This window comes from Zootermopsis nevadensis, unplaced genomic scaffold, assembly GCF_977971745.1.
Source record: "Zootermopsis nevadensis isolate Lab colony 2312 unplaced genomic scaffold, Znev_1.0 Znev_ptg000011l, whole genome shotgun sequence".
NCBI classification, from domain to species: Eukaryota; Metazoa; Arthropoda; class Insecta; order Blattodea; family Termopsidae; genus Zootermopsis; species Zootermopsis nevadensis.
The window spans coordinates 349,326-364,565 of record NW_028259143.1 but is presented as its reverse complement, the minus strand read 5'-3'; the positions used below and the strand labels follow the sequence as shown (position 1 = coordinate 364,565).

Here is a 15,240-nt window from a genome sequence, read left to right as displayed (position 1 = left end):
AAAACGCTCGTTTCACGTGTCGTGAGAAGCGGAGTCCAGTTATTACACAGAAAAGCCCGCACAAACTGCAATTATCGCTAACGGGACACGCGGAGTTATGCAACGGAGCGTCTGCCCGTCGTCAGGGCAACGCCAGATTCCAGACGTCCCCTGCAGTGGCGTTCAACTTCGTGTTCTTCTGTCGTCCTAATTACCGTGTCATTACAGCCGACCGTGTTCTCGGAAGTCTGGTGGCGATTACGCAGATGTGGTGGAACGCGGTGCGCCGCGTCGGTCCGCACTGGTCAGAGACGGCGTCTATAAATAAATTGCAGTAATTGCTCTTCCTGGTGGAGGGGGTTCTCAGTTTATCAAGATGGACGCTGCTCCATCGAGTTCATCCAGAAGAAAAATATGCCCGTGTTATTTCTGTAGAAACAGACGCGAACCGAACATCGCGCCGGTGTGTATGCGCGCGCATGTTCTTAAACCGGGCTCAAATGGGGGTTAGCAGTCAGCGTCACGTTTGTCCCGTCTTTATACCTGGGAAATCACTTCTCCGTTTGAATAAACTCAGTTCATATCACCACCAACTTTATTAATGTTGTTATTTCTGAGTTTATTTAACGACGTTTTCCAGCTGCTTGGGTTAGTAGCCTCAGTTACACACGTCGTGCCAAATAATCGTCACTTTCTGAGATTTTTGTATTTTGTTTCAAACAGAACGGCGATAATGTCGAGGAAGAATATGTGGGCGGCACATGAGCATAAAAAAGAGAGGATGTGAGAAATGTAAGCAAAATTTTAGTCTGTAAACCTGAAGAGGAGTGGCCGGTGGAGGCCAGTGTCTGGCTGTTGTGAACACCGTAATAGAAGTGGGGTGGGGTGAGGGGTTTATTGACGAGTTGAACTACGATCAGCTGCTCAAGAAGGAGTGTGCTCCGTGGTGTTGGGGCATGGCTTTGCCCGTTTACGCTGAGGGATTCTAAACCCGGAAGTCCAACCCCTGATCCGGCTTAGCTGTTGGTCTTCCCCTCCTCCCGATGGAAACTCTTGCAGAAATGAGTGACTCACACTGCTGACGTGAACTGCAGCCGATGGCGAAAGGCCAGTTCGTCCATCGGTGTCAGAATGCGTTTCAGGTTTTTGAAGATGGGAAGAAAATGAAAGTGTCTGTCGAAGAACATGTTATGTGACGCCACTTCATGCGAGAGCCAGCGATGTGGCTGATTGCCAGCTTCCACCCTCTTTTCTCGGGTTTGAATTTCCCGATGTTAGTCTTTCTGTGCGCGCCGTGGCGGTGTGATGAACCTTGTGGGGGGCAGAGTGTTGACTTCTCGCAGTCCGATTGTGTTTATGCCAGCGATAAAATTACTTGGACTCTTTTCGGCAGAAGGACGTGCTTATTTTTAAAAATTTCGTTCTGTACGTGGAGTCAGATGAGTACGCGTTCTCTAAATTTACATGCAAAGTTATAAAAATTTAAGGCGCTCTCTTTGGAACTCTTCCACGACTCAGCTCTGTTCCGACAGTGACGCAGTGAGATTTTGACGTTGCCTTGTAGCCCTGCACCAAGTGGACTGTAACTAATTTGCAACGAAGCGCGTTCGCTGTGAAGTTGGTACTCGGCTGGTCCTGAAATTTGCGCTTGTGTAACGCTTTTGAAGATGCAATTTGATGTTTTCGCTGCGGTATTTTCGATTGTGACGCCTGTCGGGAGGGTTGGAGTGAGCCAAGTTCGGGACTTCCATTCCTCCTCCCTCTGACCAAAGAACGGTTGCCCTCGAAACTTTATCTACTTCCGGGTCTTCCTTGAAACTGGCGCTTTAAAGGTCTCTCCTGTTTACCAATTTCTGTTGGTCATTCTGCACTTTTTCAACGTCGGAGTTTTTCTCGCGAGGCTCCAATTCCGGGTTTTCTTCAAAGTAGCCTGATTCCCACCCTTGCCCTACAGCGGCGCATCGCAGCCAGCAGACGTGCTGTTGTGCTAGTCTTGTTGCTGCATCAACTGATCACCTGCCTGCCACCAGCAAAAGACGAAACTCGAACCCAGTCACGTGACGTGGGAGATTCATTATCTGGCATGCTAATGGACCAGTGACTGATGTTGGTATAATGACCTGACCCGACTGACTCCTGACAAGGTAACTTGGCGTGTAGGACCAGGTTTGTGATAAATGAGCCACAGAAACAGTAACTGGACGCGAGAGAGGGATATTCACCGCAGATCCCGGCGGAACGACCGGGATTAGGGAGGGAGTCCTGAAGGCGACTTGCCTTCTGTAACCACAAGAATGACGAACAGGGTTATTATTGAAAATGACTGTTTTCTGAGATGTTGCGGCATGTGGAAGACACAGTTATCATCGCCCTGATGATGGCGGCAGTAAGCTTTTGCGAAACGTCGGTCAGTCTATACCAGCGTGCACTGCGCATCATACCAGAAAACAACCGTCTTCATTTGCGTCATTATTATTGTTCTCAGTTTTGAGATTGCAATTCGAATGGATGCAAGAATGCAGGTTTGCCAACTGTGCGAATTAGAAGAAGACGGTGAACGTCTAAGCGCGGCGTGGGCAGATCGGACTTGTGCGATGTGTTCTTGGCGTCGAAGGTGCCTTGCAGATAGCGATTAAGCATTCGTGACACGGCCTCCTGCGGAAATTCCACGCTGTCGGGTTCCAAGTTACCGCCACTGGAGCGAAGTGCGTCATCGCAGGGGCAGCAAACAGCCGGGGCTTTCGTGTTGACATTTCTGCCGTCCTCGTCGTCGAGGGTTGCGTTTTCTTTGATCCCGGGAATAAAACGCTTTTGGTCTGTGCAGTTAAATTAATGTCGTACGAATTGTTTTCTCAGCTCAACTGTGATTTCGTGTGACTGAAAAAGTGTGAGCTGCTGACATCTGTGTGTGGTACACACGAGAGGTACTTGTCGAGGAAAACCGCTGTGAGGTTAGGAATTATAAACGCGAGTCTTACTCTCAGTAGGCGCTGAATGGACGGTGGGGTGGGCCTTTATGAGCGTCGTCACATATTTTCCTGTTTCCAGTAACAACTTTCAAGGAAATTCACTGATTTTCATGAAGAAATGCATGACTTCTTAGAGAGGTAACCACGCTTTTGTTATTTGGTATTTTCTACTAACATTGATATCGTCATGGCGGACGTGCGAACGTCTGAGGTGTGATCGAAATAAAATGGATCTTATGATAATTTCTTTGTTGATCGTAAAGCAATTTGCATTGTGATCACACGAAATTTGCATTTACCTTCTGTCTTTATGAATATATTTATGGACTGTTATTGCTGGAATTATTTATTAATTATAGACGCCGTAACTACGTATTCTATATGCAAAATTTTCTGACGCACATGTAAGCAGTCTCAGACGTGTCGGTGGTCAAAATCTTCTGAAGTTATATCAAAGAAATTTGTCGTAGTGCGACTATTTATTACATAATTTACTGCGTATGAACTAAATTATGTTTACGTTCGTGATTTTACCATGTGAAGTGATGAGTTTAAAACACGATGGTCATCAGGAGTGTTTGACCAGGCGGTCGCTAAGTGTGTGTGTGTGTGTACTAATCAGTGGAATCGGTAACAAACCTTGAAGGTTGCATTTATCTCGTGTTTGAGCCTCGCGATTGGCTTACCTGATCGTGGATCGTGGATCGTGAAATATTAATACAGCGAGGCAGCGCCGTGAATGTTCAAACACAATAAATAAGACCGAACCTTCATTCTGAAATACCTTATTACGTAAGCTGCAGAGAAGGACAGGCACGCTCTGCCTCGCGTGGGCGTATGTTGGCTGTTTGGCAATTTTCCGTGAGCTTCGTTCTGAGAATAATAGTTTCGCTTAAAATATACAATTTTTCATGGTATAAAATTAGAAGGCGGCTTTATTATCCGAGGTAGTGCCCGAAAGTTGCTGTAAATACGGTCTTGGTTAGTAAACATGTCATTTAAATGTTTTATTCTCGAAGATTTTGTTGTACTTTGGCTATCCACTTTCTCATATCAGATGTGCTCATTATTTTATGTCAAAATAATGGCATGAAGACGCCCTGATGTACGTAACATCGAACGCGCAGGAGAGGCCTTGTCTCTCCTGTCGTACGCATTTTTAATCTCTGAAGATACTGAACGGATTTTGATTGGATGTGGTTTTGCTTGACTAGAACAGAAAGTCGTTTAGTAAATTCCGTGCGTGATTCACATCGACTCGGTACAATCACGAACATCAAATTAGAGTTTTATCAGTTTTCTGAAAAATGGTTTTTCGTACGAAAAATTGTGCTCGCTTTGCGCGACAACCCAGACGACAGCCATCTTCATACTCGCCGCCATGAGAACCTGAAATCTCGCCATTTCCCACTTGTGACTTGTCCGTCCACTCCAGTCCACAGGCCAATCCCTGAAGCATTTGACGATGCGGCTGGGAGCTAGTTGGCTTTGGTGGGCGCAAGCCTTATATGGGGATGTGCCCGAGGCAGGCAGGCAGGCAGGCGTACCACTCTCAATCTGTTATACACCGTTATTTCCAACACATTCTGTGATTGCTCGGAAGATTATTCGTTTCTTGAGTACTGGGACGATCTACACGTGTACCAGAAAATAAAATTGCTTCAGACGATCCGTCCGAAGACATAATGGCTGCTCCGTGTGGGGAGTTTGAATCCGTAATGGAAAATCCTCCTGTCCGTCAGGTTTGTATCTTCCGTCCACTCCGTCTCGTTTACTACGGGACCTGAAAATGTGTATAATATTTGGATCGCTTCGTTGCGAACGTATCTAAAACGGGGCTGGATGCGTGTAAGAACCTTATTAAAATCCAGTGGTTGCTGTCGATAGCATTAAGCAACTCTGCAGTGTATTTGCGAGTTTCGTGTGATTATCAGAATAAACAGCGATTGGTTCCTCACACGGCGTGTTTTCTTTGAGGTGTCGCTTGGAAGAGCTTCGACATTGACCTGTATCATGAGACATTCTTTGTTCTCGCAATCCTATTAGAGGGAATGCCACAGCAGGGGCGAGCGTGCAGTCTAGTTGCAAGGGGAAACCTGCAATGCGCCCGCTCCGTTGTCTTGTTTTGGCAGGGTTTCAGTCAGGTGGCAGGACGAGCATCAGTGGCGGTTTCTGGTCTGTCGTCCTTCATTTGACCCTAAGGTCCATGAGCGTCTTCTCAAGAGCCCTTTCCTGCGCTGCACACGGGACAGGTTTTAGGGTCACGGAGCGCTTTTTGAAGATTATCTGGAGCAAATGCCGTCTGTGTTAAAAGTGTTGGTGACGTCTACGATCAATTGTGGTTAAGGAATTGGTTCTGAGCCGGTTAGTGGCGCAAACACACGGCATGTAACATTTCAATGTGAACGAGAAAGAATTCTGGGCGCTTTCTTTTTAGTTATTTTCAAGGAAATAGATTATTTTGCCCCGTAGTTTATTTTGCGTTCTCTTTCCCAGCGAAAAAGAAAAATCCTCCCCTCCAGAATAGAGAAATCAGTCACAGCTGAGAAGAGTAACATCGATATTTAACCTTCAGTTGTTACGTCATGAACGTTTGTGTAGATGGACCTTCAGCACAGAGGACATGGGCAGATGTTAGCCCAAGACATTACGAAAACACGCCTAATGAATGACAAGTTATAGGTAAGATAATATTAAAATGTGTGGGTTTGAAATTGTGGGACTGGCGTCCATTGACGCACCGAACATGACAGCGTTTCATAAATGCGGGGAACTAGTTGATCGGCTTGGCGACTGTTAGCTTCTCGCTCCGCGGTACACGGGCCGGCGGACACAGCGCGAGTTCGACCTGAAATGATGGCTGGACGACGCTGGCTTCTGACTTGTTCGCATTTTCACGGATGTTCCTGAAAATAACTTCGTGTGTTTATTCTCCGAAGAGCACGTGTAAGCCAAGTTTTATTCCGAGCCCGTGTTTATTTTACGAAACTAAAACTGTGTTGGCAGGAGGCGGTGGCCGGGGTGTGAAGAGACGGACGCAGACGGGCGGATGTAATTGTTTGGATCAGCGGGACGAAACAAGTGGCTGACTTGGTCCTGTCTTCTCGTCTTTCTGACGTCACAATCGTTTCGAATAATTCGTTTTCTTCAAGACATCGAAATATCATTTTAATAATACTCACGACGACAGGTTTGCTTACGAACGTTTCGGAGGTACTTGCTGCCTCCAATATCAGGGCAATTTTTGTTGTTCACTGAAGATGTTCACGGTAGTCGGTCTTTGGGCGCGAGTAATAGGAAAAGTGGCATCAGGTGCTTCGGATTTCGAAATTTACCGCCGCGTTGAAGACGAGAGCTTCTGAACGTCTTCCTTTTCGTGGCAGATGCATTGATGAGGTAGTCTGGATGTTTCGATCTGGGAGAAGACAACCATCTTCATGGACCAATTCGTCGCCTTGATAACTTCAAATGTCTCATACTTTTGATTTGTTATTGTCGTTCAAAATCGTGAATGTGCGTCATTTTCGAAACAGAAAAATTGCCGGCATGAAGCAATGCACTATATTGTTCACATTTCATGACGAGAAAGTACAGAACATTCTTTGCAACTCGGTGGACGCTCTGGGAAAACTGTGTGTGTGTTTTCGTTGCTTCTTGTAGTGCAGTCCAGGTGATTCACCATGAGTCACTCACTATACGGGGCGAAGGTTGAATTACTCACGCATGGGTGGGTGTAGATTCAGCGTTTTCCTGTAACAATTCACCGAATTCGGGTCCCTTGTGTATTTATCTGAGTTTCACCACCGTCTGAAGCAAATCACTCCGTTATACTTGACAGCAGATTCATCACAGAAAAGTTCTGCGACTCGAAAAGCAAAGTTTCAGTCGTAACTTGGAAGTTCTTTGTAAGGCTGAAAACCAGACTTTCTCCGCTCGATTAGCTGTGACCAAATGAAAATGGACGAGCAAGACACCTCCGTGCGTGGGCTTCGTCTGTGCTGGGCTAAGCAGATGACATTTCAAGGATCACGGTTGTGATGCACTTTACTTTCAGAGATTCAATAATATTCTCAAAATCATCCCGCGCGTCAGCAAATATATAACAATTTGATTGTGATTACATTTGGAGAAGAATAGATTTTCGTCGTGCAGATCGAGGTCCGTTATCTCAGAAAACGCTGAAGACATAAAAACAGTTTTGCCAGCTGTTTCATACGCGTGCAGAACGCGGCCAGTTCTTTGAGTGAATCAGGCGAATGAATGAATGAATGAATACCAGATGTTAGGAGGGAGAGACACTCAGTCAAAGGTCAGAACGATGCCTGGGCTAAAACATTTTGTTGCAAGGGCGAAAGAGTGACGATATTTCTTGTAATTTCATATACGAGCTTCAGTTACTGCATCATCAGATGAAACTGATACGACGTCGCTGCTGTTTTAATTCGGCTGGTCAAGGAACTCCGGGTGTCGTGTTGCAAGAATCTTCCGGTTATAATTTCTCTTATAACAGAATTGCACTAAAGGACGTCCGGAATGTGTAGAGGTCAAGTGTTACTTTGTGCTGTGACGTATGCGGAATACAGCCGAAGAGCCTCGCGTCCTGCTGTGGGAAACTTTGGGATTTATTGCGGTTCACGTGCGAACTGGAAGACGTTTTTCCAGCTTCCCTGCAGATGGCACCCACGTCTTATTTGCCGAGGTCCATTTCGTCTGTGTCAATATGCCGGAAATGCCCGTTCGCGTCTCTTCTTTTGGACGTGCATTGTTAGTCTAACTTTCGCCATAAAAAGATCTTGTTCAGGAAGTCTTTTGTCTTTGATCCATTCTGTGGATCGAATTTTATGGCATTAACACGTGAATAAAATGAGGAAGATGTAAAGAAATTCTCTGTTCAGGAAATCTCGGTCTAAGATTCAATCTGTGGAACTTCTTTTCGCTGAAATTTCATGTTCTCGCGGCGGCGAGTATGAAGATGGCCGCTGCCTCCATCTTCAGGACGATGAAACGCCACGTCAGTCATGTTGAGTTTGTGTATCTTTCATCACTTGGATAAAATCAGGAGAATGAACGGACCACTCAGGATAACCTTGGGTGTGTACGTGACTTAGTGCCTAATGAAGCAATCACTGACTCAGTGAACGCCGCGTTACGGAATGTGAGGAAACTCACGAAATGCGTGCCGCATCAACTTTGAATGAATCGATTTGCTGTTTCTTTCATTTGCATTACGCATCGTTTATGCGTGCAGTTGTTTCAGACGCCCCGTAAATATTTCCTAATCAGATTAAAAAAATGTTCTTCAGATTTAAGTTACAGAAGTGGTTAGACGGTTTATTTCTACGCTCTCTGGCGTCGAAATCAGCTGGAACGAATGTAGAAGGAAATGGGCGTGATCGGTTTTGGTTAATATTCCGCCATTTTGTTGGACGGGCTGCAGAAATCAGGAGCTGCAAGAACAGTTTGTTAGAATGTTTAACAGTGTAAGGCCCAGTGATAACTACTTAGGGCATTTGTGAAAATTGTCCAAAATTGTACTTGAAAATGGGAGATAATATTAAAATGAATCTTAATTAAATATTGTATTGAGGTGTGCACCGAATTAGTTTGGATTAGGACAGGGCTCAGTGGTAAATACGGTGATGATCCATCGGGTTCCATGAGCTGTAGCAAAATGTTTTCAACATCCGAGCGACCGTCAGCTTTGCAAGGAGGACTGTACTACATGGCGCTAATATTTTTGATGAACAGTGCATACAGATTGTAGGGCCATTGAATGTTGCTGCTGCTTCGTGTCGCATGGGTTTGCCTTCTTGGTGATAAACAATTACGTTCTGCAAGTTAATGCGACCTTACACACGGGCCTCTGACGGCTTCACGCAGTGACAACTGGAAATGCAAACGTGGATGCGTCTCATATGGTGTCAGGGTCTTGAATGCCATTCATTGCGAGGAAGACAAACAAGACGGCGCATTCAGGCCTCAACAAAAACAACGGCTGACGCAACGCGAACGGCGCGTTCGGACGTGTGACAATGCAGTTTGGCAGTGAACACGTGATTCTGTGATGTGACGTCACGGTTTTCTGCAGTACCAGCAGCCCCTCAGAAAGAAAAAAATTAGCCGCTGCCTCCACGCCACCCATTTTTTTATATCTTCGACTCTACTTTCGTGTCTCATGGGAAACGCACCACAGTTACGTCATCCAGCCTCGCGTAAGGGTCTTCTTGCAGTATCAAGAGAGGTTGCTAACCCGGGTGGCCTCGCGGTTGACACAATGAAACTTCGCCACGAGCACATGGTTTTTACGTGCACCAGACCACCAGGAACGTATAGCCCGATCTGGGTTCCCAAAGCATTACGCCCTGGCACATGAAGGAGACCGACGTTTCGGAGGTTCATACTACCTCCATCTTCAGGGCTGAGGATGAAGACTGTTTATCCAAAACGTTTAAAGTCAACATGGCGTCACAACCCGCTGGACCAACATTGACATACACCTTGATCGCCGTGGGAAGCTTAAATCACAAATCATTGCCTATTTGCATACGATAGCGTTCAGTGGCGGGCTTTTTTGAACACGATAATGAACTTTCGGTTTCTATGGTATGGCGTTTCTTGAATAGCGCACCTTTAAAACAAGGAATCTGCTGTGTGGATGAGGTTGGAGGGACAGAAATACGATTTACTGAGGGGTACTCCACGCAGACATCGAACAGGTCACGGATAATGACTGGACGTCTAACAAGATGGGGCGACAGCCAGCAGAACTCCGGCCTCCGTCCTGACGAGCAAACAGTTTCCGTGGCCTTGACAGCTCAGCAGGAAGACGTCGTTGCCCTCCGAGGCTCCATTCAGTACTTTGTTGCAGACCGAGAAATGCTCGTTCGATTCCTGGAGGCAGTTGAGAACTGAAGGAGTTTCTCTTCAGCTTTTGTGCTCACCTCTTTGGTCCTTTAGGGAAAAAGATTTCTGCCACGCCCGTTCCATTGAAACTTGTAACGCGTGAACGCAAGCAAACACCAACTCCCTTTCGTTAATATACATTCATTTTGTAGCTTACTAATGATTTTTCTCCTTTGTTTCAGGTACGGATCACGGACAGACATTTTTACTTGTAAGAAATCTATAGAAGGTAAGTCGAGGGTGTGAAGACTTTTCATATTTAAGCAGAGAAGTTCCGATGAGCGAAAAAAGTTCTTACCGTGAAAACATCAGTGTTGTTAAAGTGATCTGATATTCTTTAAAAAAAATTAGCGGGAAATTGATCGGGTTAATGACAGACCAAAATCTGTTTTGTGTTCTTCAGAGACTAGTTTAACGACATTGTTTCAGGTAACATTTTTGCATGCATGTTCTCCAGACGTAAACGAGCATTGACGTTGGTTACCTAACCTAAGTTAAGAATTTGAACTAGCTATTCCGGCAGCGCCGTCCGGACCAACTCTAGGGTCCACTCAGCCTTCTGCACAACGGGTACCGGGTTCTTACCTCGTGAATGAAGTGGTCTTGGCTGATCCTGGTGCATAGGCTACCGCGTAGAGCTAAACATCCATTCCGCCTTTACGTCTGCATTAAGCACCAGGGTAGAGTCTGTTCTGCGTTGTTCGTACTTATTTGTTGTTAGAGCAGGAGGAACTGAATTGTGTCTGGTTTCCACGATCGCGCTGTTTATGTTCTTCAAGGTCGCCGTTCGTTGTCTGCTCGTGTTCCTCCTGGCCAAAGGATGTTACTGCAAGCTTACTGAAGCGTATTGCCTGTCTTCTGGCTCTCTGCTGGCAGGAGAAAGGCACGCATCGAGCTGACGAGGTGGCGTGTAAAACAGTTTGCCGAGTGACATAATTAACTTCACTCCCGCCTGCCCACAAAATATTAAATCATCACATGGCGGAGTAGAGTTTGTAGATCGCATTACGTCAGAGACAGGTTATGAAAGTAATCGTTGACGGTTGTAACCTAGTGTACTGTGTAAATACATGAAACCGGAAAATATTCCAGTCATGTTGCACATTTACTGTGCTAAATACTGCAGTGTAGGTCTCGACTTCTGAGTCTTCGCATAATAGTTCTCAACCCGCGACACGTCGGAGGACCAGGCCCCCTTTTTTAAGAAGCTGATGGTGGTCCCGCTGGCTGCGTCTGCTGATACGTAATACTTGGTGCACTGTGTTCCAACCTTGAGCTTTGTTCCACCCCTGTTCAGAGTGGCTTTAAACGAGCACGTGTATGTGTAGGAGCGGGGACACTGTACCTTGTTTGGAAGAAATTCGTCGTGTAGTGCATTCACGTTCTGTTCGTCTAATTGATTCGTGATTTCGCAAACTGTAATAACCTGACACGGACGCAGAGGAGTCGAGCGATTTTATGGTGAATGAGTGTTGAAGTGGAAATGTGATCATGCAAACTGTCATTTCTTTTGTGCGAACACTTTGAGAGCGGCGCCATGATGTGTTCTCCTATCAGGGCCTTTCAGACCGAATTCGTCACATCGACCCTCAAGGTCGCGCGAAATTTTCTGTTTAATATACCACGCGCTTTGTAAGTTTGGTGCCGATTTACCTAAGATGACGGTCTTCTGGGGTGTTGCACCGTGTAATCTGGCAGAAGACTGTATTCAGCTTGGTCATGACGGGGTCCAGTGGCAGGCTGTTGTGATCACGGCAACGAACATTTGGGTTTCATAACAAGCAGGGAGTAAGTAGCTGAAAGTCCGGAAGATTTCGGGTGTGGCTCAGAGTATGGAGAGGAAGGCGGAAGGAGCGTCGTGAGGCCGAAGTGTCGTTGTACCCTTCCGCGTGAGCGGTCCTGAAAGACGACGTCACGCTGGACTTGCGTCAGCATCGGACAGAGCTGAGAGGGTTCTCACACGGGGGCGTTCAAGTTCGTCACCCTTTGTTTGCGACCGAAATCATGCCACGAGATTCCGATCGGATGGACTGACAACCTGCTAACGCTTCAGCGAGAATTCTGGGATGAGTAATTTAAACAAACATGCTGTCCAAGTATTCAGCCCTGAGGATGGTGACATTATGTTCCTACGAAACGTAGTCACCAAACCATGTTTTCTGTACAGTTATCGAAAGTAGACGGTCATTATGCCCAGAACAACAGCGAATGGGCTGTTAACGACCCCGAAGATTATGTGTGGTTGCTTTCGAGAAGAGGCTGGCACCACTCGGTTCGTAATTTTGTTCCACCGCGCCCCTCCTCCGGACGCCTGACGATAAGCAGTGTTCCCCGAGTGACTGTACCGGGATGTCGTCTGTAAAGTTGCACTTGAATTTTTTCTGTGTGCGTCGAAGGTATGTTTCGCATATACAATTTGCAACTCCTATCAGAAACTAATTTTGTCAACGTTTAACGCGGACTGACGTAGAAAAGACGAAACCCTTGAGGGTCACACTTCATCGTGAATGAGGGAAGGAAATTTCATGGACGAATGTGTCAAAAATTTATATAGCCGTCAACCTGTCTGTGCCATTTCCGACAAAATATTATTTTATCGTTTTTATTGTCGTAGTACAGACATTCAGACGCGTTATTCCAACTCCTGCGTAAACGTATTTACGTTCATATCGCTTATCTCTTTCAGAATTTTCGCAAGGGAGTACAGACAGACAGACAGCTGTGTCACGTATGGATGCTCCCCCCCCCCACCCTCGCAGTTTAGAAATTATAAAAATCTGTGCCGCAGCTGTAATAAGACTCGGGTAACACTGGTCGAATCCGCGAGGTTTCAGCAGGAAGAACGCTAACCATTCAGTGTTACTGGTTTGAGCTCACAGTTACCTGTCGCCTCCAGGTACCGATAACCGAGATCATTGTCTTGATCCCCCCACTCTCTTTTCCGCCATGACGCGGTAATGGGTGGGGCCTGTAGGAGTCATAGCAGGGACTTGGTTCTGGGGCACTCGTTGCTGAGTCGTGCTCATTTATGTGGCACTTCCAGTGTCATGGGACGTCTGAAATCGACACGAAAGCGCCATATGGTGATGAAAGTAGATCGCCAGAGGGCGGGCTAGGAACAGCGACGCATGTGGCGGGCTCTGCCGGCCAGACTGCGTGAAGAAATAAATGCCCCCGATTGTGGGCCCACAACTCAAGAAAAGCGTGGAGAAGGGACGGGGCACATGGACATTTCCTGCAGGCGTTTCTCCTGTGCGCCACAACTCAGTTACTGCTCCTCAAAGTGAATTTCCGACTGCTTTCAAATGGGTTTTGTGCTGCCTTCTTCATGTCTGCTTTGGTGTCGTTACTATTAACACTTTTTTTTTTTTAGAAAATCGATACCATTCGATGATTTGAGTCGCACGTGAAATAGGTAGGGGCCATGTTAGACCGATACGGATGGAAGTTTAACTTTGACGAACAAATTTCAGTATAAAATTCTTCAAAACACCTTGAACATTTTCGGAGTGCAAAACATCAATCGGTCGGGGTCTTTTATTTAATGCAAAAACCGCGGAGAGGGGAAAGAAACGAAAGGTTGTTAATTTTCTGTGTTAATGAGGCGCAGACGATTAGAAAGATTTGCGCTGTTAAGTTCCTGTCAGCTGCCCAGTGGCGCCAGACATCCGCGTGCCTTGTCTGTGATGCAAGGGCTAGAGAGACCCCTTCTGTTCTGGCAGTCTGTCGATTGGCTTTTATCTGCGACTGCAGAACAATGAATGCCGCTGGTAATTCGCTGTGTCCCCGAGCGCTGGGCAACTGTAACATTGTTTCAGCGAGGACAAGAGTGGGCTTTTAAAATCTGGACATTTGCCATGAAACTCTCTCCAGATGGTGACTGAAGAAACCCGGCCCATGCCTAGTAAATGGTAACAACGCGCACCCGGTTATGAGACTTCTGTCGCGGCCAGAGGGCATAGCCCCCTAGGAGTCCTGGAAAATGTTCGTCGTTCGTAACAGACGCCTCTCGTTCAGCACGTTCCAAGATATTTGAGCTCACCCTCGTTCAGATCGAAGCCTCGAGGTCGGTTGTCTTGAGGTTTTCCGTGGTTTGCCTCAGCACCTCCAGGAAAGTACTGAGGTGGTAGCTCATGCATGTCCTTTGCAATTCATTAATATTGGACAAAGTCTGAGTCGTTAATTAAGACATGTTTGGTTGAAGTTCTTTACTGACCATGCAGATGACTTGTAAACATGTCCCAGTTTTGCATGGTTCTCGTTCTGAAGAATTTCAAATCGTACGTAACGGATTTGTAAAACGTGCATAGCGCACGGTGATGATTTATGATCTGTTGGAGTATTCGTGGCACTAGTGCTCAAATCTGCTCCCAGATGTCCTCTCTGCAAGTCAAGATTGTAAATCGTAATTTAATGTCCCGTTCGTGATGTTTCAGTCAATTGCAGAATTGTGTTTCCAGGTGTTTGATGTGAGCACGACGGAAAGTCTGTGTTTGTCCACAAAAATGAACTGTGTTCCTACCTATGATGTCATTTATAGGATGTAGAGTTAACGACGTTGTATCAAGTACTTCCGGGGAATGAAACTTGAGATTCGTCAGCGATTGGCGGGGAACGGTTCGGACTGTGGCCACTTTGAAAGCGAGGTCCTCCATTTTCGCTGAGGAGGGGGCCCAATCAAAATGCTACGTTACTGTACGTTTCGCATTTGTTCTCTGATCGGTGTACGTAAGTTACGGGTGGAACAGGCACGTTTCAGTTCAACGGAGAAGAATTCCTTTCGTGCATTCGCCCTTTGATCCCATTCGTCCGGTCCATCAAGTCCTTTAGAATTTCTTCCGAAAGCTGCACAACTGTGTTGTCTTAACGTCAGTCGAACATTCTGTTGTCTGCGTCACGCGTGGCCAAGGCCCAGAAGAGCGATTGTCGTCGGATGGCAACGTCTTCTGCGGTCCCTTGTTACGTTGGTAACGCGTCTGATGTGCAGCGGAGGACTCTGACCCTCTCCAAAGCGTTGCTTATGTCTTCAATGAAGAACATATGCAAGTAGGGTTGTAAGAAACAAAGACGTCCATGGTCAGTAAAAGTTAAACACGGCTGAAAATTACGTTTGAAAGTTATTTGATCAGTTTTATGGCTGCTGCTGTACTTTGTAGGCGTCCGTCTTCAATGGCGGTCCTTATACCTCGCCAGCCGCAAGCCGAATTGCGATCCGCTGGATGCATGAGCTTTGCTGTAAGGAGGGGTGGGGGTGGGGGGGAGTCCCATATGTTCTAATGGAGCCAGGAGTCGCACTTCAAAGCGTTGCCGCCATCGACTGTTTGCTGCCGAACAAGAAATGACTCTCAGCGTTTGAATGTACTCATCAGGGAAGGGTGTGCGTCTGTCT

The 15,240-nt window shown here is 46.4% G+C and overlaps 1 protein-coding gene across 5 annotated transcripts in view; it reads left to right on the top strand.

Annotated features, from left to right (window-relative positions):
* Shrm (shroom) overlaps window positions 1–15,240 on the top strand; it is a 109,708-nt gene that overhangs the window by 70,776 nt on the left and 23,692 nt on the right. The window contains exons 1-2 of one of the 5 annotated variants that reach the window (XM_087346969.1): window positions 2,460–3,086; window positions 10,034–10,080. The exons of 3 other annotated variants lie outside the window; for them this stretch is intronic. Coding sequence is in view for 1 of the 2 variants with exons in the window: in XM_022081118.2 (XP_021936810.1) it covers window positions 3,067–3,086 (20 nt within the window). In the remaining variant the exon portion in view is untranslated. Of the gene's footprint in view, window positions 1–2,458; window positions 3,087–10,033; window positions 10,081–15,240 lie in introns of those variants that run through there. One more of the 5 variants, XM_022081118.2, reaches the window with a different exon arrangement.